Below are 21,291 nucleotides of genomic sequence, written 5' to 3'. Positions count from 1 at the left end.
TCATTATACTAATAGTTATACTGTAGATAACAACAAAGCTGTTGTTTCACAAAGTACTCAACATCCGGTTTAACTATTCGTGAGCTGCACATACATACACAAAGTAATGTTTTATGTTTGGAAATTGGAATAAAACTGGTTCACATGCAAACTGAGAATTTAATTACAACTTTTGGCAGAAATTTAAAAAGGCATATCCTTCTCCCTGTGGTATACAGCGGTAGGGGATTTTTTTGGCTATAGCTGTGTCCCAGGAGTGAAGGACCCAGAACATGATCCCAAAGGAAACAACCCAAGGAACCTGTGTGAGGCCTGCATTGGTGACGAGAACGACCGTCACATCTGCGCCAACAACCCTCGGGAACGGCACTTCGGGGAGGCTGGAGCTCTTAGGTGCTGTATAATCAGAGATGTGAGAGAATGCATATGTCTCAGTGGAACCATTATTCAAAATGTGAATATTCTTTGTAAAGCCAGAATATTGGATTGCTTAATGGTTTCTTGAGAACAAACTGCTACAGTATGTATATGTCAATACACTACCAATCAAAAGTTTTGGGTCATTAAGGTTTTTTTATGTTTTTGAAAAGAAAATTCACCAAGGCTCCAATTATTTAATCAAAAACATTAATAGTGTGAAATATAATTTTTCATTGAAAGATATTTTAAATAAAAATAACTGTTTTTTTATTTTATTTATATATCATTTTAGTATTATTTTTCTGTAATGGCAAAACTGGGAAAGACATTATTCCAGTCTTCTGTGAGACAAGACCCTTAAGAAATCATTCTAATTTGCTGATTTAGGGCTCATGAAACCTTTTTTTCTTATTATTAGTTGAAAATGGTTGGGTTGCTAAATGAAGGATGAACAGAAAGTCATTTTCTCTCAGTTTATTGCATCATTGCTATATAAAAGTATCAATTTCCTAAAAAGAATCAGAATTTTGAACAAGAGTGTATACATTTTTATGTGTTATTATATATTATTATTATTTAAAAATGCAGGTGTGTGGCAGAGAATCTCGGGGATGTTGCTTTTGTTAAGCACACTACAGTCTTCGACAACATGCAGGGTAAGTAATGCAGAGCGTAAGAAGAGCTGGTTAAACAGGGGGTCAAAAATGTCCAGATGCAGTAAGGATTTCAAGTTGGTTTCTTATTAAATGGATTTTTTTAAGGAAGTGAAAGAGGACAATTGTAGCCTTTACTTCATGATCTGTATCATGTTTCACTGGCTGACAGACACAGGGGGGCAGTATTTCATAACAATGCATCACTTTGTGTGCCTGCTGGGATCTGTGAAACCCTTGTTTAGTCTCAATAAACCCTGTTAGCCAAGTTCAAGGATTATAGATGCTAGTTTAATAGCATCTAGTTTTTAAAAACTAGTATGACTTGCAAGCTTTCTTACTTTATATTTCAAAGTTTAATCCAAATGTTGGATACCATCATGCCTCCTGTTTTAGAAATTTCACCTTCTGTAAATAACCTTTGGCTTATTACTCATGTAAGGTAAGAACCAGGAGTCCTGGGCACTGGACATGGAGCTGGAAGACTTGAAGCTCTTGTGTCCTGATGGGAGTGAAGCTAACCTGTTCCAACATGAGCGCTGCCACCTGGCTGAAGTGCCAACCAATGCTGTGGTAGTACGTTTGGAGGACAAATGCCGCGTTTACAAGTTCTTGGAACGTGTGCAGGTCAGGAGAGAAGGCCACACAGTCACACATTGGAGTCTAAAAGTCTGAGAACACTTAGAAAATCCAGGATTTTTTGCACTTAAGCCTTGGAAAAAAAGTCAAAGAAATGTATTATTGTGTGAAATGAAGAAGTATTTAAGATTCTGCACTACTTTTAGTAGTAGTAGTTAAGTCAAAAAGTAGTTTTTGACTTCTTTGCCTCCTTTTTCTAGGTCTAGGCAATTCAAATGTGTAACAATTGACTAATATTTTGATATTATATTTTTGACTTATATTTTAATGCTTATCATTTTTAATGTAGAGAAATTTTATTAAATCAGAACTAGTGGTCTTAAGACTTTTGGACCACATTGTACTGCACACCAGGGTTATTATAGTGATATTATAGTATAACTAAAAATGAAACCATAAAAAAAAATGTTTGTTACTTGAAAAAAAAAAAACTAGTTGCAAGGCAACACTTCCCATTTTAATTTAGTTTAACTTGATGTACTGAAATAACTAAATCTAAAACTGAAATAACAATGGATAAAAACTTAATAGACATATTTTAAAGAAAAACTACAAAAAAAACGGTTAAAAATGACAAAACACAAAACTACTAAAAAAAATAAATAAAAACTGATTCAATAAAAACTACAAGAGTATCTCAATGATACAAAAATAACACTACTACTACACACACACACACACACACACACACATAGAAATGCCATGGATTATATAATGACATTTGTACTGCCAGACAGTTACACAGTCTGTAGATAACAGGTTTGATTAACTTTTTATTACATTATCCATGAAATAATATAAAAACAGTAAAAAAACGAGTAAAAAAAGAACAAGAAATCCCCTTTGTACAGTACAGAGCATGAAAATCTCATTGGAAATATTGTTCCTGCACATTAGCGGTCAACGGTATGATTAAACGAACCCTGCCAAAACCTATATTAACAATGGTATCTCTGAACGTCTGGAGTATTACACAGATTACATCAGGCTGACTTATGCATTCAATACATCCAGCCTGAGCCCTGTGGTGATCATTGATTTTCACAAGACACTGTCTTACATTACAGTGTGTCATTAGGGGAGGATGAGACTACACTGAGCTCTGTTTTAAAATCCCAGAGCAGGACTAGCACGCATGCACACACATACTGAACAAACCACAGTGCAAGATATGAGCAAAGATTGTCGAGAACATCCAATATTTGAAAATGAAACAAAACATGCATATTTCAACTAACACCCACTCCTGTCTTTTATTTGCTTTGCTACTAGTATTCCAGAAATTCCATTTGATTGCATTTTCTCTTTCTTATTTTATTTTACGCGTTTCTGTCTTCTAGAATGCATTTGCTAATGCCACTGAAGGATTCTCTTTGTTCAGCTCTGTGAATTATGGGCAGCCTGATGTGCTGTTCAGCGATTCCACCAAAAAGCTGCTGCGTGTTATGGGGACCTACACTTCCTGGCTGGGGCCCAGTTACACCACTATTCTGAAGGCGTTCGAGTGTGAAGGTACAGTGATTGGAGCACTGCTGTTATGCAGTTATTGTGTTATGCAAACATCAATATTGTAAATGTTTCATTAGGGGCTTATAGTGGTCATAGTGTAATTTTATTTTCATCCTTAAATTCACCATTATATCAAAACAATTCTTATTGTAGTGTTCATTATAAAATGATTTATTTGAGCACATCTTTTTTTTTCAAGTGCCCTCATAATCTTTAATCAAAATATCTCCCCTTCCCTCTCACAACATCATCTCTTCTCTTCACTATGGAAGCTTGTTTCCGCCACTGAATAATAAATAAATAATAATAATTGCGACTTTTTATCTCACAATTCTGACTTTTTTTCTCACAATTGCGAGATATGAAGTCAGAATTGTGAGAAATAAAGTCGCAATTCTGAGAAATAAAGTCGCAATTGCGAGATATAAAGTCGCAATTCTGAGAAATAAAGTCGCAATTGCGAGATATAAAGTCGCAATTCTGAGAAATAAAGTCGCAATTGGGAGATATAAAGTCGCAATTCTGAGAAATAAAGTCGCAATTGCGAGATATAAAGTCAGAATTGCATGATATAAAGTCGCAAAAGCGTGTTATAAAGTCAGAATTGTGAGATACAAACTATTCTGAGGTAAAAAAAATAAAATAAAAAGTCCGTCTTTTTTTTCCTTAGAATTGGACTTTATATCTCACAATTGTGAGTTTATATCTACTCGAGATATAAACTCGCAATTATGTGTTATAAAGTCAGAATTGCGTGATATAAAGTCGCAATTGTGAGAAAAAAGTCAGAATTCTGACTTTATAACACGCAATTCTGACTTTATAACACGCAATTGCGAGTTTATATCTCGCAATTCTGACTTTATAACACGCAATTGCGACTTTATTTCACGCAATTCTGACTTTATATCTCGCAATTCTGAGAAATAAAGTCAGAATTGCGAGATGTAAACTCCCAATTGTGAGATAAAAAGTCGCAATTATCTTTTAAAATGTTTTATTTTGTGGCGGAAACAAGCTTCCATACTTCACTGATGATATTTTACTGGCGGGAAGGCGGGAAGACCTGTCACTCACATTGAGTATGGAAGCTTGTTTCCGTCACAGAATAAAAAATAAAAAAGGTAATCGCGACTTTTTTTCTCACAATTCTGACTTTTTTTAATCACAAGTGCGAGTTATAAAGTCAGAATTGCGTGATATAAACTCTTTAAAAGCAATTCTGACTTTATGACACACAATTGCGAGATATAAACTCGCAATTGCGTGTATTAAAATCAGAATTCCAACATATAAACTCGCAATTGCGAGACAAAAGTCAGAATTGCGAGTTTATTTCTTGCAATTGCGAGTGTATATCTCGCAGTTCTGAGAAATAAATTCAGATTTGCGAAACGTAAACTCGCAATTGTGAGATAAAAAGTCGCAATAATCTTTGATTCTGTGGCGGAAACAAGCTTCCTTACATAAGATCACAGCAATGGACAATTTTCACTTTTTCGGGGTTCTCAGAAGCGAAAGTCGTCATAGTTGGGTAAATGTCTATAATACTGAACGGGAGATGACAAAACTTTACTAGTCACTTTACTATCAGTCTGTGTAAAGGGTCCATAGCAAACCACAACAATCCAATCAATTCCCGTCCTTCCGTGTCATACCGATTTTAAGGGAATACTTCTGATGTTAGTGAAGGTGCATCAAAATCATAATTTACATAAGCATTAAAGTCACAGTACCATTTTTATTCTTTAGTGCTATAACTTTAAGACTAATGTAAAGGCCTTCTGAAGATCTAAGTATCCTTTTGGACTGAGGTTTTGAGTTCTGCAAGCATGTTTGCAAGGCATGTTATTCACCAAATGCATCATGATTCTCTCTCAAATTAATTCTCCTATTTTAAAAAGCCTTATGCCTTTATTGAAAAAAATACACAGGTAAAACATTACAGATACAGAAATAAATCAGTATAAATCAGGGTCAGTATAAATTAATATTTTTGTTTAACAAGAATGCATCCAATTGATCAAAAGTGACAGAGAAGACATTCATAATGTTACAAAAGATTTCTATTTAAATAAAATCCTGTTTTTTTTTAGCTTTCTATTCATCAGAAAATCCAGAAAAAAGTTTATCACGGTTTTTATCCAGAAAATCCAGAAAAAAGTTTATCACGGTTTTTACAAAAATATTAAGCAGCACAACTTTTTTTCAACATTGATATTAATAAGAAATGTTTCTTGAACACCAAATTAGCATATTAAAAGCTTTGTCATCACAGGAATAAATTACATTTTTAAATGTATTAAAACAGTTATTTAAAACAATATGTACTACCGTTTGTATTGTATTTTCAATCAAAAACATTTAAAAATTCTCCAAATCTCCAAACTCCAAATTTTTTAGTGGTAATGTTACGTGTCATGCAATTATTTGAAATGGTGAACAATGCCACTGTCCTACCCCTAATGTTTGTTATTATTATTATATTATTATATTATAATATTATTATAATATATATGAAATTTTTTTTATTAGCATTTTTCATAATAGGATTTAAGCTGTCCATGTAGCAGATGTGTAAAGATGACCTGCATTGTACACATGAGCTAAATCTGGTCTCTCTCTCTCTCTCTCTCTCTCTCTCTCTCTCTCTACAGGCTTGTGTTGATCTGATGAGGAAAGAGGAAACGCTCTCACACTAACCCTAAAGCACTCTGTGTAAAGTGTGCTACTCTCGTATATGGGCTGAACACCAGCCAGCTCTGGCCTGTGTTTTGTAGTACTGTTATTACTGTTCTGTTCTCGCAGTCTTTGTATGGCTTCATTTTATCACATTTTCTTCACCTCTTTGCCGCTAAAGCTAAGTTCCTGCCATGTGAAAAATACAAAAATAAGCACAAAAAGACCTAAACTTCTATGCAGAAAAGAACTGGAGGGAAACACACCGCAAACCATGAAGGGTATTTTGCCTTGACTGTTGTTAGTTAATCCATGCCATTCTTTACAGTTCAACCGAGGGATGCAAAGTTTTCTGAGCACAAAATACATGAGGTCTGCATTCAGGGCCAAAGCATACTCTACGCAAGTACATGAACACAAATGATTTTAGTTAGACAAGTTTGATTTCACATGTTATTGTTTTTCTTTATGCATCAGACTAAAAGTATGTGTCGTATTCAGTGTCGCTGTAGCAGGAATTAGTGTCTTTTACAGCAAGTTTTCTATTTCAGATCAACTGTATACCTGAATAATGTCATGTCTATTTTAATGGCACAGACTATAGAATTTAAATACTGACTGCAAGAAAACATTCAGTACGTACACTGCGAAAAAGTGATTTTCTGAAAAATGTTTCAATCAAGATACATGAGAAGGAAAATGACTTAAGATGTTAAGTCTTGCTTTCTGAAAAATGTATGAAAATTAAGTGAGTTTAAGCTTAAAACAAGACACAAATCTGCCAATGGGGTAAGTAAAATAAACTAAATTCAAAGAGAAAACAGCCCATTGGGAGATATTTGTTATTGTTTTAAGCATTAACTTACTTAATTCGGATTTCTTTTATTTATTTTTTTCTAGAAAATAAGTCTTAATATCTTATGTAATTTGATGTATCTTGATTTAGCATTGTTTAGGTATTTGGAATGGAAAACAAAACAAAAAACTAAGTAAGAATTTTAATTTTTTTTGCAGTGTCCATATTCAGTCACATCTGAGTTTGCGTACTTGCGCATAATATGTTTTTGACTGCTTGATAATGACTTTTAACTTGAATATTCATATTCTTTGTGTATCTAAAACTAGCAGTGTGCAGATATCAAGGAATTACAAATGAGAGGATATAAGTAAGTTTATTACATATATAGATACTCAAAGTAGCACATAATAGGACATTAAAACTCTTAAAGGTGGACAGATTTATGGTTGGTTGTTACATAACAGGTGCTTTAACGGTGCTGTTTCCTGACCCTTCAAGGTTACAAAATACCAACTTGAACTACTGTGTAAATAGTCATGTCACTCTTAGATTTATAGAGCCTTCTCTTATTAATAAAAATCCATGTTGTCAAACATTTGCAATTCTCTTTTTTGCATTCTAGCCAACAATCAACTCCATGACTCAAATGAACTCATCCAACTCTAGTGTGTGAATGCTAATGTATAATTAATGACAATAGCGTCTCGTATGAATTCATAATGAGCTGTCTATGGCATTCTAACATCACTAATGAACTTTTGTAAATTTGATTGCAGGTTAATTGAGGATTTTGTGCCAACGTCCTTGAAAATGTTCGTCAGAACTTTGTACGCACACACGCTCACATAATTATTGTCTTTCTCTGTGTTTTCAGTAGATGTTTCATCATTTATTTATCTTGAATACAAGTTTAATTATCTTGTCTCTCTCTTAGGCTTTGCCGCACACCCTGCTGCTCTACGGAGCCTATGATTATTAAGTCATTAGTGCATAAATAAAAATGTCCAAGTGAAAAGTGGACTTGAACTGTCTTAGTTGCCACACTGCGTGCCACACAAAGAATAACAATTATAGACCAATGAAAATGTAGACAGAGGGAAAATATTTTTGGTTTAAGAAGAAAGTTTGATGGTGCCAGATGGTCCTACAGCTCACACATTGAGTGGGTCTGTTTATGAACACGGGCTTCATTAATCTGAGATGTAGATGACACTCACCAGCAGTAGTGCAAGATGAGCTGTGACTGCAGCTTATGTCATTAACACAGACACAAGTTAATGAAGTCTGAAGCCTTTTAATCCATTTGTATGCAAGTATACATCCTCTATTAATCACTACAGACATTTAATACTTGTGTCAAAACTTTGTTTGCTTATTGTCAATGACTCAGTAAAGCCTAAAGGGGAGTTTACACTGACAAAAATTCTGTTCTGTGTATCAGACAGTCTTTTGTTTTCAAAGAGAGTTGCTGATTTAGAAAAAAAGTTGTCAATTTTACTTTATGCAAATGAGCAGCGACGCAACACTGCAACTACCAAACGAGAGCACAGACTGTGAAGTCAATGCGTATACTAGGCAACAGTATATTTAATCACTGTCAGTGTAAATGGCTTAAACTGGCAGAGCAAAGGTATTACTATAATAAAAGGATCTTCTTTGGTCTTTTGAAATATAAGTTCAGTCAGGACTGTTTTCGTCAAATACGATTGACAATTAGCATACAGTTTGGATTGGCGGTATGGTTCTGTTCTGGGCAAGAACTCCCTTCGCATCCATGCAGCCTATGGATAAGATCAGGGAGAGCAGCAATAACCCCCTTAGGGTAAACAGAACAGAACCATGAATGTATTGCAGATATCATTAATTCAAGATTTTAAAGTACAACATAATTAGAAAATTTATTCTGATTCAAGGGGAAACTGTCAGTGGAGGAACAGAAATCACTCAGAATTCATCAAAAAAAAAGATCTTCATTTGTGTTCTGAAGATGAACGAAAGCCTTATGGGTTTGGAACGACATGAGGGTAATGACAGAATTTTCATTTTTGGGTGAATTATCCCTTTACATTTTCAGAAAATTTTTCCTGACACAAAAGTTTCACAAAAAAACTGAAACAAAAAGAAAAATATTTAATTTATAATCCCCATTTACAATCCTTAAAGGCACAAAAGCCTTTTTTTAAAAAATTGAACACATCCCTTTTAAATCAGCATAACAGAGACACCAGTATTATTGTTTCATCATTATGTATTTCGTTAAAACAGTTTGTTCCTCTCTAATACATAAACACAGTATGTAGTACCCTCACCGCCTGATGAGGGGAGATATATGTATAAATTAATACAGGACACGGAGCTGCTGCTGCTTCACTTATCAGAGTCTGTATTGTTTTTTTTATACAATGTAAAACAGTTCAATCACTCTTATAGAATAGAATTATTCTTTCTCAATCAATGACAGTGCATCACTTCAATAGTAATCACAAAATATAGAACAGAATTACATATACAGTACATACAGTATTTTCCCTTTACTGCTGTGTCTACAGATTAAGCATTATGTACTATGAAATATTCACTGATAACATTTATGACATTTTCCATGTGAATAAATCCTAAAAAACGTGTTCATGTTTGCCAGAATTATTCTTTCTGATACACTTTTTAGTACAGACACTCATTTTCAGTTATTTGGCACTTACAACTTACTCATTGTATTATTTCACCAAAACACATGTTATTTGTGGACTTTACTCTAATATTGCGTATTTTCTCTGAGACCGCATGGTCTCCATCACTAGCATGAAAATGTGTAACTAGCACGCGTGACGCAGCACACAGACATGACTTGAAGCGAACTTTTACATGTCCGTCATAACAGTAAACTTAAACACTTTAAACAACGTAGTTAACATTTCTTAAACTCTTACATGTCAAAAAACATACTCTCATTGCTTTTATGTAATTCATACCTGATGAGGGGAGATATATGTATAAATTAATACAGGACACGGAGCTGCTGCTGCTTCACTTATCAGAGTCTGTATTGTTTGAGCAGCGCGCGCGTGCCCCACCCCCTCCCCAAGCAGGCGAACACTCCCAAAAGGTGAAAGCAATCAAATCATAGAACGATTGAGCAGGGAACATTAATCAATGAAATAAACACATTTAAGGAATAAATTCTCTTGTCATCCATCTATCTTACATTTAACATATTTACTACTATTTACTTATTTATTTACAAATGCTTATATACTTTTGTAAGTTTGGATTGGCGGTATGGTTCTGTTCTGGGCAAGAACTCCCTTCGCATCCATGCAGCCTATGGATAAGATCAGGGAGAGCAGCAATAACCCCCTTAGGGTAAACAGAACAGAACCATGAATGTATTGCAGATATCATTAATTCAAGATTTTAAAGTACAACATAATTAGAAAATTTATTCTGATTCAAGGGGAAACTGTCAGTGGAGGAACAGAAATCACTCAGAATTCATCAAAAAAAAAAGATCTTCATTTGTGTTCTGAAGATGAACGAAAGCCTTATGGGTTTGGAACGACATGAGGGTAATGACAGAATTTTCATTTTTGGGTGAATTATCCCTTTAAATTTTCAGATAATTTTTCATGACACAAAAGTTTCACAAAAAAACTGAAACAAAAAGAAAAATATTTAATTTATAATCCCCATTTACAATCCTTAAAGGCACAAAAGCCTTTTTTTAAAAAATTAAACACATCCCTTTTAAATCAGCATAACAGAGACACCAGTATTATTGTTTCATCATTATGTATTTCGTTAAAACAGTTTGTTCCTCTCTAATACATAAACACAGTACACATAGACTTCAGTGATTGCATATCAGACTGTTGTCCAGTCCAGAGAATAATCTGGCACCTGCTAAGGTAAAGGATTAGGCTGCGGGCAGCTTCACTCTTTCCTTCAGGATAATCTTTCCCTGCATGTGCATGACGGGGTCTCAGGTACACCTCACATCTCTGCTCCTCACAATCCCTTCGATCACGTTTCAGGCTTATCCTGGTGGTTGGGGGCACTCCTGGGAGAGAGGGGGTCATGCACAGTCACACTCAATGGCAGCGTTCACTCTCACACTCAAACTGATAGGCCATGGTCAAGAACAAAAATAGCTGTGAAAATAGCTGAACCTCTAATAGTTGATTTTCACGGTTTGATTCATTTATTTAAGTGTTCCTAAACTGCAAAAATGTGTGTCCCAAGTGATTGAAGCATTTGAGTATTTCAAACAGCTAGCGTCATTACTATTAATATTATTTATAATAATATTATTATTAATAAATCATAGATTTTTTCAACATAGCTATTTTAGTTTGAAGGTATAGCGTTAGAAACAAAGACGCGTGTAGGCTACTGAACAGTTAGTCGTCTGTTTACAATCAACAAGCCCGATTCTGGAATTGAATCGGTTCTTTTTAGTGAATCGGTTGAACTCGTCTGAATCTTAAAATCGTATTTCGTATCGATTCCAGCGGAAATGACTCACTCACCTAACTGCTCATAGACCAGCTGCCAGCCAGTTCAACTCTACTGTACACAATAAATAACCGTACAGCCGATACAGCGTAATTTAATATTATTGGATAGTTATATTATAGATAGATATCGTATCTCAGGAAAACTCTCTCGAATCAACCCGCAGACTCGCTCTTGTTTCAAACAAACTGAACTGGCGCAATCTTACCTCTCAGCTGTCGACTGTTGTGAACATGACATCAGAGGATTTCACCAGAAATATTATTACTGTAACATTGTTGCAGTGCTTGTTTTGTCGACAGGGCGAATGTTTTGTATACGTTGTGATTTATTATTTTTTCTTAGTGGAAGCTTAACTACAACATTTTATGTCCGCGTTTTGTGAGTGAACGACGTAAAGTTAACTGTTAGGCCCCAACTGTTGGACTGACAACCGTTTTCTTCTGCTGTGTGAATGTAGCCATTGAAAACACAAACTGCAAAGGAATATAGACAGTAAGTCATCATTATTTGGATTGAATGGAGGGAAAGATAGAGACGGCTATTAAGTCATGATGATGGTAGCTTTGATTACAGTCTCAAAGAGGGACACTGGATTCAGCCTGGTGACTGACAGGAGAGGGGAATGAAGCCTGCAGTGAATTACAGAGAAAGAAAATGAACACCCACACTTGATGGATCCACAGGACAGCTACTATTAAGTCTGGTGGCTATTAAAGAAGAGCGGGAAAGTAGATGCATAGTGATCAAGGTATTTTTGTACTCTTCAAGGAAAGCTTTTTATTTCTGTCTTTCATCAGCCTTAGATTATACTGGAGATTTCCACAGGCACTTTAATGTAGGCTACCAGGGTGTGATTTTTATCTAAATTAACAGATTTAAACTTTTTGTTAACACATTAATGGTCACAACTGTTTTGGAAACCTTTTACTGTATTTTTGCTACTTTGTCTTTTATGTTTAGATTGTATAGATTTAGTCTTGTCACAGACACAGACTTTTAATGTTACAATATTTATTATGAATTAATTCTAATAAATCATACTAACTATTATGACTGTCCCTCAGGCATAATTTCCAGTCAGTGAAGATAGGGATGCACCGATCCACATTTTTTCACTTCCGATCCGATCCCGATACCTGAATTTGGATATCGGCCGATACCGATACTATTCCGATACCAGAGCTGTGTTTGCTTTAATATTATTATTATCATTATTGTTTATTTTATATGACAGGAAATCCTGTTAATAGGAAAAATCCCATTCTGAAAACAAATGCAACTGTAAGAGTTTCAAATTGATTGTCATGTCAATATTTATTACATTTCCAAAATGTCAAATACTTGAGTCTTGAAATATAAGAAAAGTGCAAGTGTAAACATCTTACACGCACACACTATCTAAGGGTGATCCTCGCTCTGATGCGGTAACTCTCTCTCGATGAATGCTCGATCAACATCAGCATCTTGCAAACAGACAAGCGGATTTTGCCTCAGACGCGCGTGAATTTTGCTTCAAACTTTTACTTTTTACACGCGTCAATTTTTCTCTGGACGCGCGAATGGATTCAAAATATTCAAGCGTCTGGTAGACGTAGTAGACGCGAATTTGACGCGCTATTCGCGTTTGGCGTGAACGCACAGTAACGTGGTGCTTTTTTAAATCTTTGATTGCGTTCGTTGTGTTGTACGACGCGAGGGAGCTTCAAAGAGCTCTGAATTACGGCTTTGCAAACATTGCATTTTACTGTCTTGCTCTGCGGTGTTTACAGTGTGAAGTATTTCCACACAGCGGACGTTGTTGGCTAGCCGCAAACTGCGGAATGGATTTCCTGAGCGGGGGCGTGTCTCATAACTCTGTGTCTCATTGAGCCGCGCCTCCGTTCAGGAAATCCATTCCGCAGTTTGCAGCCAGCTAGCAGACTAGCCGGCGGGAATCACTTTTGGAGTCATTTCAGCAGACAACGTTAAAGCGCAGACATGACTCGTGGATATCGGATATCTCCGCAGGTTGGATCGGGAAAATCCGATACGTGAATTACGCTGGTATCGGTCCCGATACCGATACTGGATCGGATCGGCCCCATCCCTAAGTGAAGAGGATGCTTGAGATAAAACAGAAGTGTGTGAAGAAAATAAAGAATCAAGGTAAATATAACACATTGAAATTATTTGTAAAGTATTAAAATATTTAATTGTGTGGATGTATAGTCTTAATGTAGCCCCACTCCTTTTCAGCGCTGCGTTCTGTCTTGCGGTTTGTAATTTCACAGCATGAAGGTAAGATCTTACGAACTCATGAATGTTTTAAAATCTTCCCGGTCTACTGACACGTGTTATGACATCCGCTTCAAACAATGCTCATGATAACTGTCGTTAACTCTACAATAAGTACATCCACTTCACAAGCTAATTACTCTTCGACAGTGATGCCATAGAAATATACACAGCTACCGCAAAAACGGAAGTTCAAACACAAAATTATAAATATAAATGTGCACTTATTTCTCTGGTGCATAAGGTAAATAAGTCATAAAATTCTAGCTATGAAATTAACTTTAAAATATATAAATTCCATCACCATCATTTCCATAACATGGTCAATGTAGTGGAAATTACAATGTGATGTTAATGACTTTCAGAAAAAATTATCCACAGATGCTTACCAGGGTTTTTCCTGGCTCAAAATGAGGCGGAGGTGGTAAAATCCTAATAATGTATTTTAATAATAAGGTAATTAAATGTTATTTTTCATAGATCATCATATAGCCTAATGTGTTTTCGGCATTATTTTTGTGGCTGGAGGTTGGTACCTCTAGGGGGGTCTGGGGGCATGCCCCCCCGAAATAAATTTTTGTACATTTTAAAGATAAATTCATTAATCTGGTGCACTTTGAGTCACCCAAATCCACTGTTAAAAATAAACAAATCCACCCGCAAACCACCCATATTCTTTGATTTAGATATCTGCATCTGATCACATTACAATTATTCATATTCTCAGTGTTAAGCATGATAATATGGTAACATATCACACTGAAGTTGGCTAATTAAAAATGAACATTTATTTAAAATAAAAGTTCTTCTTTTGGCAAAATTACATTTCCTTAATAGCCTTAACAGAGGCTTTACTCCATTCAAACTTAAATTGTCAATGTTTCATTACATCACTGTTTGAAAACAGAATATTTTTTTGTACCTTTATAAGGTTTTATTTTATTAAATGTTTGCTCCATCTTTCATTTCAAATTCTTAAATTTGATCAATATATTCAATTAAAATAATAAGACATTAGGCTGTTTCCAATCAAATTAAATAATTTACATTGAAAAATTATAACTATTAAATTAGATTATTTTAAATATTTTTGAATATACAAATAAGGAATGTTGAAAAGAATGATACTTTATGAAACTAAACCGCCAGTAGGAGGCGGCAGACGACCGTCTTAATGAGCGAGTCATTGAGTCATTCATTCAAACGATTCGTTCAAAAGGCTGATTTATTCAGAATGAGGCAGTTTATGAGTAGGTAATTGAATCTTTGACTCAACCGATTTGTTCAAAACGCTGAATCATTCAGTAATGAAACACGGCTGAGTGTTGCTGTGAGATGCGCGATGGTTCTGCGGTGATCTTCGTTTGGAACTATTTTCGCTGCTGAAACAGAACAAAAGCAGTCATTGCGTCTAAAATGTAAGTGACTTAATTTTAACTATTTGTTTATTGAACTGTTATGAAATCAGTCTCGGTTTCAATCTTGATGGCATTCAGGAAAACATCACTCTGATCGTGTGTAGCCTAGGCTAGGCTATATATTGTTTCTTAACTATAATATGTTATAAATAACAGCACGAGCCTCAACAGCGCAACTTTGTTACATTAGGTAGGCCTATATTATTATCAACTATAGGCTATCAATCGCCACTTACATTAAATTAAATAAAACAGAATCATCCTCACGTTTTCGGTGATTCGGAATATTTTTATATAATTTTTTTTTTTTTTAATCAGGGCATTTGTCCGGATGGGCTACAATTCTCTCTCACTTTTCCCTTCAAAAAAGAAAGACAGAAAAAAACACACGTGTCCCGGACAAAGTCTATGGTCCCAGACAAGCGTTATTGTCGAGTCCTCCTGATATGTTTTCCTTGATTGGTTATCCATGAAGAGAATTACATTGTTGAAAACGAAAGTAGACTGACGCACGTTCATTGCGTTTTACCGTGATGAGAGTTCCGTGTCTTTATTAAACTCAACACAAAATTATTTATCTGTCATCCACCCTCGATTAATTGGAATGGAATGTTTTTATTACTTATGCGCGCAGCAGCAGCACTATACGGTTTGAGAATGGACACAAGCGGTAACCGCAACAGAACCGTCACGGTGGAAAAAGTCACCATGACTGTGACTGTCTGTCCGAGTTTTGTCGAGAGCCGGAGGCGGCCGCCTCATAATTCTCTATGCAGGAAAAACCCTGCTTACACTTTCAGTGGTAGGACAAAGTGAAAGGAGCTATGCTAACACAACAAAACACTAACACAGCTATGTTAACAGTATGCTATGCTAACACAGCAAGCATTCTGCTCAGAAAACTTGAAATTCCCACATAATTCCCACTCTTACAGTAGTTCTCCTCAGACCACCCATGGGGCCGTCGGCTCGAGTCCCCTGAGGGCGTAAGCTGGTACCTTTCGCACAAAGCCAGATCTGTGTAGAGTAGATGGCAAAGAGGCCCTGTATTTGGCAGCCGTCTTGCCAAAGCACTTTGCTTCACAGACCTTTCAGGTACCCTTGTGCAGTGATCCTCACTTGTGTGGGAGAGAAGTCTGGCCTGCTAGTGTACCCAGGCTCACCATTACCTCAGTCAGGCTCTGGCTCCACAAATGGAGCCACAAGAAGGTTTAACTCCTCTATATTACAGCTTCAGGTCAGGCAGATACAGTATACGTATACACTACATGGCGATGCGTGTGAAAGTTATTCTGCCCACACCCCATGCCTGCTCCGTCCCCGTCACACATCATTTCAGCTGAAGTGCGGGGTATGATAAGGGATGCATGTACGATTGAATGTGACTGACACAGGATTTTCTCCATCCGGTAAGCTGAGCTCCTGCGCTTATCAAAGAGCTCTTGTTGGATGTGTAATGTATCAGTTACAGCAAACAGGCCAGCTACACCTGACCCTGCAGCTTACACACACACACACACACACACACACACACACACACACACACACACACACACACACACACACACACACACACACACACACACACACACACACACACTCGTCCTTTATGCTGAGGCTTTTAGCTAAGATGACACTGCAGGGGATGAGGGCTATTTGATTGATTAATGGATTATTAATGGATTTGACTTGTTAGCGGATTGGAACTGATTGATTGATTTTCAATTAGGGCCAGAATCGAATTTCCGTAAGGGAAACATCAGTGCTTTCAAGGCAGTAAGAGAATAGTGTTAAAGTTTTAGGTAATCTTAGGTTTCGGGCTTTGGTGTGGTGTAAATGAAATGCCATATCAGAGCTGCTTTGCCATTCTTTACACTCAGCAGCACAAGTCTTGTTTTCATTCAGCTGCCCACAGGAATCAGGGGCGGATCGATCTTGATATATTGATACTTCCGATTGCATAATTATATTGATTGTTTTGTTTTTTTTAAACAAGTGAATTCATTATTTTTTAAACGTGACAGTGGATATGCATCATCAGAGCTAAAAGAACATATTTTGAACATCAGTTGTTTTTTATTTTTGGTCCATACAAAAAAAGTCCATACAAGTAATAATTTACTCACCTTGCTGTTATTCTGATGCAAAATAGCATTCTTTCTTTTTTGTATAAAAAAGGAGAAATAATAAAAAAAAAAATCCTGCTAGCGATCGTCATTTTAAAGCTTATTCTTTTCATTAAAGCACACTGTTTGCATATTTATATAACAGCTGGTGAACATGGTAATTTCATGCCTGGGTTTGAAAAAAGTACATCAGTCAGCTGTTTGTCCTCCTTCTGCAACACTTCGGCTATAAACAGAGACATTAAATGAGATAAAACACAATATGAGTATAATTGAAGTGAGCCTTGAAGTATGTTATGAATGATGCAGGATCATGGTTAATATAAGCCAGGTACACAACTCATCCAGCTACTGCAGGATGAAAATTGACACATGACAACATGATGTAGAGGAGTCATCCATCAAATGTCATGGCTGTAGTCAGGTAATGCATGTCCAAGGTGTGTGATTCTCTGCTTTAAAACACACACACACACACACACACACACACACACACACACACACACACACACACACACACACACACACACACACACGCACACACATCCTCATACGCGTTTGGAATTTGCAATATTTTCCACCTGCCTGAACTCATCATTAGCACTATGGTAATTGCTTGGATCTTAGATAGCTCACTCATTACAGGACCCAAACAATCCTGAATCCAATTAGAGATATGTCTGCCTCTCGTAAAAATGTAACTCTCTTATGAATCCACACGTACAGTTGGTACAGATGTCGTATCACACATATTTATTGAATTAATCTAAACTAAATTAGAGACTCATGATCAAAGACATATATAATTTACCTTCTGTATTTGCACGTTACCTTCTGTGTAACAGTACGACACTGTCTTAAAAAAAACCCTGGTCAAAACATAGAAATTATATAAAATATATATATTTTTATTCAGCAAGGATGCATTACTTGATTTGTATTTTTATAAATGCTGTTCTTTTAAACTTTCAATTCATCAAATAATCAAAAAAAAAAAAAAAAATCTGCAGTTTTCGCAAAAAAGTTTTTGAGCACCAAATCAGCATTTTAGACTGTTTTCTGAATCACGTGACACTGAAGATTGAAGTAATGGCTGCTGTAAATTCAGCTTTGCCATCACAGGATGAATTTAAATCAAATATATCAAAATAGTTCTTTTAAATCATATGTAATATTTCCCAATATTACTATTTTTACAGTTAAATATTGCTGAAATGAAGCCTCTTTAGCACAGTTCTGCGTATTTATAAGCTATATGCAGGTGCAGTACAGCAAACACTTATCATAACGTCCTATTATGCCAAGTACTCCAGATGTTCACACACCTCCCCCTGCGACTGCATGCTTATCTCATCTACATAATTATATATGTCACAAATTAGACTGACATTTGCATAAGACTACAACTCAATCAGGCCCGTGAGCTTTGCATACCAGAAATATTAGGCAGTTAAATACAGGTTTTCCAGTGAACTACAGATCCTCGTTAGGGCTTTAGAAAATTATCAAGCTTCAAATAACTTTAATCACTAGGTGGCGCTATTTCATCGCTCTGCATCTCTGCAGGTGATGGACATGCCTGGCTCGGCTCAGCAGCACCATAATGATGTTACGTGTCATGGGCATTTGTAGACGTATCACTGTGTACAATTTATCAACACACACTGTCATTCTATCTGCCTCCGCCTGAGTACTGTCACAGAAGCCCAACCAAACAGCCACCAACCACATCCTTAAGGGAAATAAGACAAATGTCAAGCAGACGTGTGTGTGTGGAAGCACAAACTGATATATCGCTGAAATCACGGCCTGCCCGCAGATTCCAGACTCAAGCCAAAGAAAATCTGGCCGGTAATGTTGGTCTGTAGGAGTGTTTAAGGATTTAGAGCACTAACGTTGATGAGTGCACTAACAGCAGGAAATTGAGGCCGGCTGGGGAGAGAGGACTCAGTGGAGGGGAACACAATCTCCCACTGCCCGACAGATGACTTGCTGAGTCTCACCTCCTCATTACCATCTCTGTCTCTGTCAGGGTGTGGGTGTGTGTGTTTATGCATGTAAGGCCATACACTAAAAGCCTCAGCTCTTTTCAGGTCTTGTTATTGTCAAAAGTTGAGAATAATTAAGATTGTTATTTGAAAGAAGTCTCCTTCGCTCACCAAGGCTGCGTTTATCTGTTAAATCAGTAATATTGTGAAATATTATATATATATATATATATATATATATATATATATATATATATATATATATATATATAAATAAAAAAATTCTATTAAAATGTACTTATTTCTGTGATTTATTTTGAACATTGTATATAATTCATCCCGCCAAAGTGGCTAGTAGGCTATGAGTGACAGCGTTAAACGCCACTGCTGAAATTCACCCGCATTTTGCTGGTTGGCGGGTGTTAATGTCAAGCCCTGCCCTCAAAAATTAAGCAGCAAAAAAGATGGTCAACATTAATAATAATAATGAGAAATATTTCTTGAGCAGCAAATCAGCATATTAGAATGATTTCTGAAGGATCATGTGACAGTGAAGACTGGAGTATTGATGCTGAAAATTCAGCTTTGCCTTCACAGGAATAAATGTATACATTTTAAAATATTTTAAGATAAAAAAATAAAAAAAAACTTCTTTTAAATTGTAATAGTATTTCACAATATTACTGTATTTCTCATCAAATAATTGCAGCCTTTTATTCGACACTTCTTTCAAAAACATTCAAAAATCTTAATTATTCTAAACTTTTGACTGGTAGTGTAGACTGACGGGCATGTTGGCAGGCAGGCACAACTCCCACAATCCACTGCATCCCATTAAGTGTAGCACACTTCAGTATTGGTGAATCTTGTAGCTTTTTGCTTGGTTACACCCTGTTTTTTGTGTACTTTATTGTGAAATTAAGTATAAGAGAGTGTGCAAATGTGGCCAGATGGAATGATTAATCTACGATTTTGTGGGATGATTTGCATAATCAATACTCAACCACATTCACTCAAATGAGAGAATCAATATCACTTTGGCAGCCAAAGCATGCTGTTTAAACATGATTATTACACATTATGGGTCAAACAAAGCATGATCATATGAATGTATAACATGGAAAGCTTGTGGTTGTTTCACAAGCGATGATTGGCATGCATCTGTCATGAATGACAATGCTTGGGTAGTTCACATTAGTCCTTTCCCTCAACTTTTGGAGGTTGTTGGCATGGTCTAGTTGTCTTCCTTTGTGAAGTTGAGCCCTCCACTAATCCCGATTCCTTGATGCTACGGTCCAGGATTCAGGTTGTATGCCAAAGTCTACAAGATCTCGTTTGAGTACATCTTTAAAGCGAAACTTTGGTCTACCAGTGTGACGAATTCCCTCTTCCAGAACGCCATGGAGGATAGAGTGAGGGATGTGGAATGGTGGCATTCTGTTTACATGTCCTGCCCATCTCAGACGAAGACCATTTTCATAATGGATTTATTTCTTTTATGTGGGGTTCTAACTCTTCCAGTACAGATCCGTGCTCTCTCTGTCTTTTCCACGATGACTGTCTAATTGAATTAGAATCGTGCAGAGTGGCTCTGCAGTAATTCGGTCTGCTGATTTACTTTGCTATTCACGGGCGGCTTCATTCTAAGAGCTCAAACTCTGAGAATGAGCCGATCCTAGTGGACAATGTTATTGCTGAGAGGTTTCTTGACTTATATTTAATATAAACTTTGCCTCACGTTTCTCACATCGTAGAAACAAATGAGACAAGTGTAGGCAAACAGTAAGAGTAAAATGAAAGTGGATTATTATAGTTCAGATATTTTGCTCTGACAAATTTAATGAGAAATATTATATCATACAAAAATCTAACTTTTGATTACAGATTTTTATATCTAAATATTAAAAGAAATTGGCTGAACTGCCAATTCACAACAGTTACACAACATATGAATGTAATGTGTGTTTTTTTTTTTTTTTTGCAAAGCTATTATTCTTGACTAATTGTATCCATTTATTCCCTGAGATGTACCAAATTTTCACAACTGAGTAGACATATTTCAGAAGCTAAGTGCTGTCAAAACAATTATTACAGACAAAACATACTTCAATTTGCCATATTGAGCCACAAAATGTCCACATTGTTTTCAGGTAATATTATAAAAGCCAAACAATGGTAACACTTAAGCTTAGGGTCCAATTCTCCCTACAGTAGTCAACATTTGAAGTGGATCAAAACCTTTCATCAAAATTATAAATGAATTTTGAACAA

General features: G+C 36.0%; 1 protein-coding gene and 1 long non-coding RNA gene across 2 annotated transcripts; both read left to right on the top strand.

Moving 5' to 3' along the window:
- Positions 1–408: 408 nt before the first annotated feature.
- otomp (otolith matrix protein) lies at positions 409–5,961 on the top strand. Its single transcript, XM_079875442.1, has 5 exons — positions 409–412; positions 1,009–1,076; positions 1,516–1,700; positions 3,053–3,224; positions 5,879–5,961. Coding segments are annotated over exons 1-5 (438 nt in total). The 5' UTR covers positions 409–410; the 3' UTR covers positions 5,890–5,961.
- Positions 5,962–11,437: 5,476 nt separating this feature from the next.
- Positions 11,438–12,301, top strand: LOC307162149. The gene is made up of 3 exons (XR_013821867.1): positions 11,438–11,706; positions 11,796–11,962; positions 12,279–12,301. It is a non-coding gene; the product is annotated as an uncharacterized lncRNA (long non-coding RNA).
- Positions 12,302–21,291: the final 8,990 nt, after the last annotated feature.

This window comes from Squalius cephalus, assembly GCF_949319135.1.
Source record: "Squalius cephalus genome assembly, chromosome: 7".
Lineage (NCBI taxonomy): Eukaryota > Metazoa > Chordata > Actinopteri > Cypriniformes > Leuciscidae > Squalius > Squalius cephalus.
This window is presented reverse-complemented; position numbering and strand designations above follow the sequence as displayed.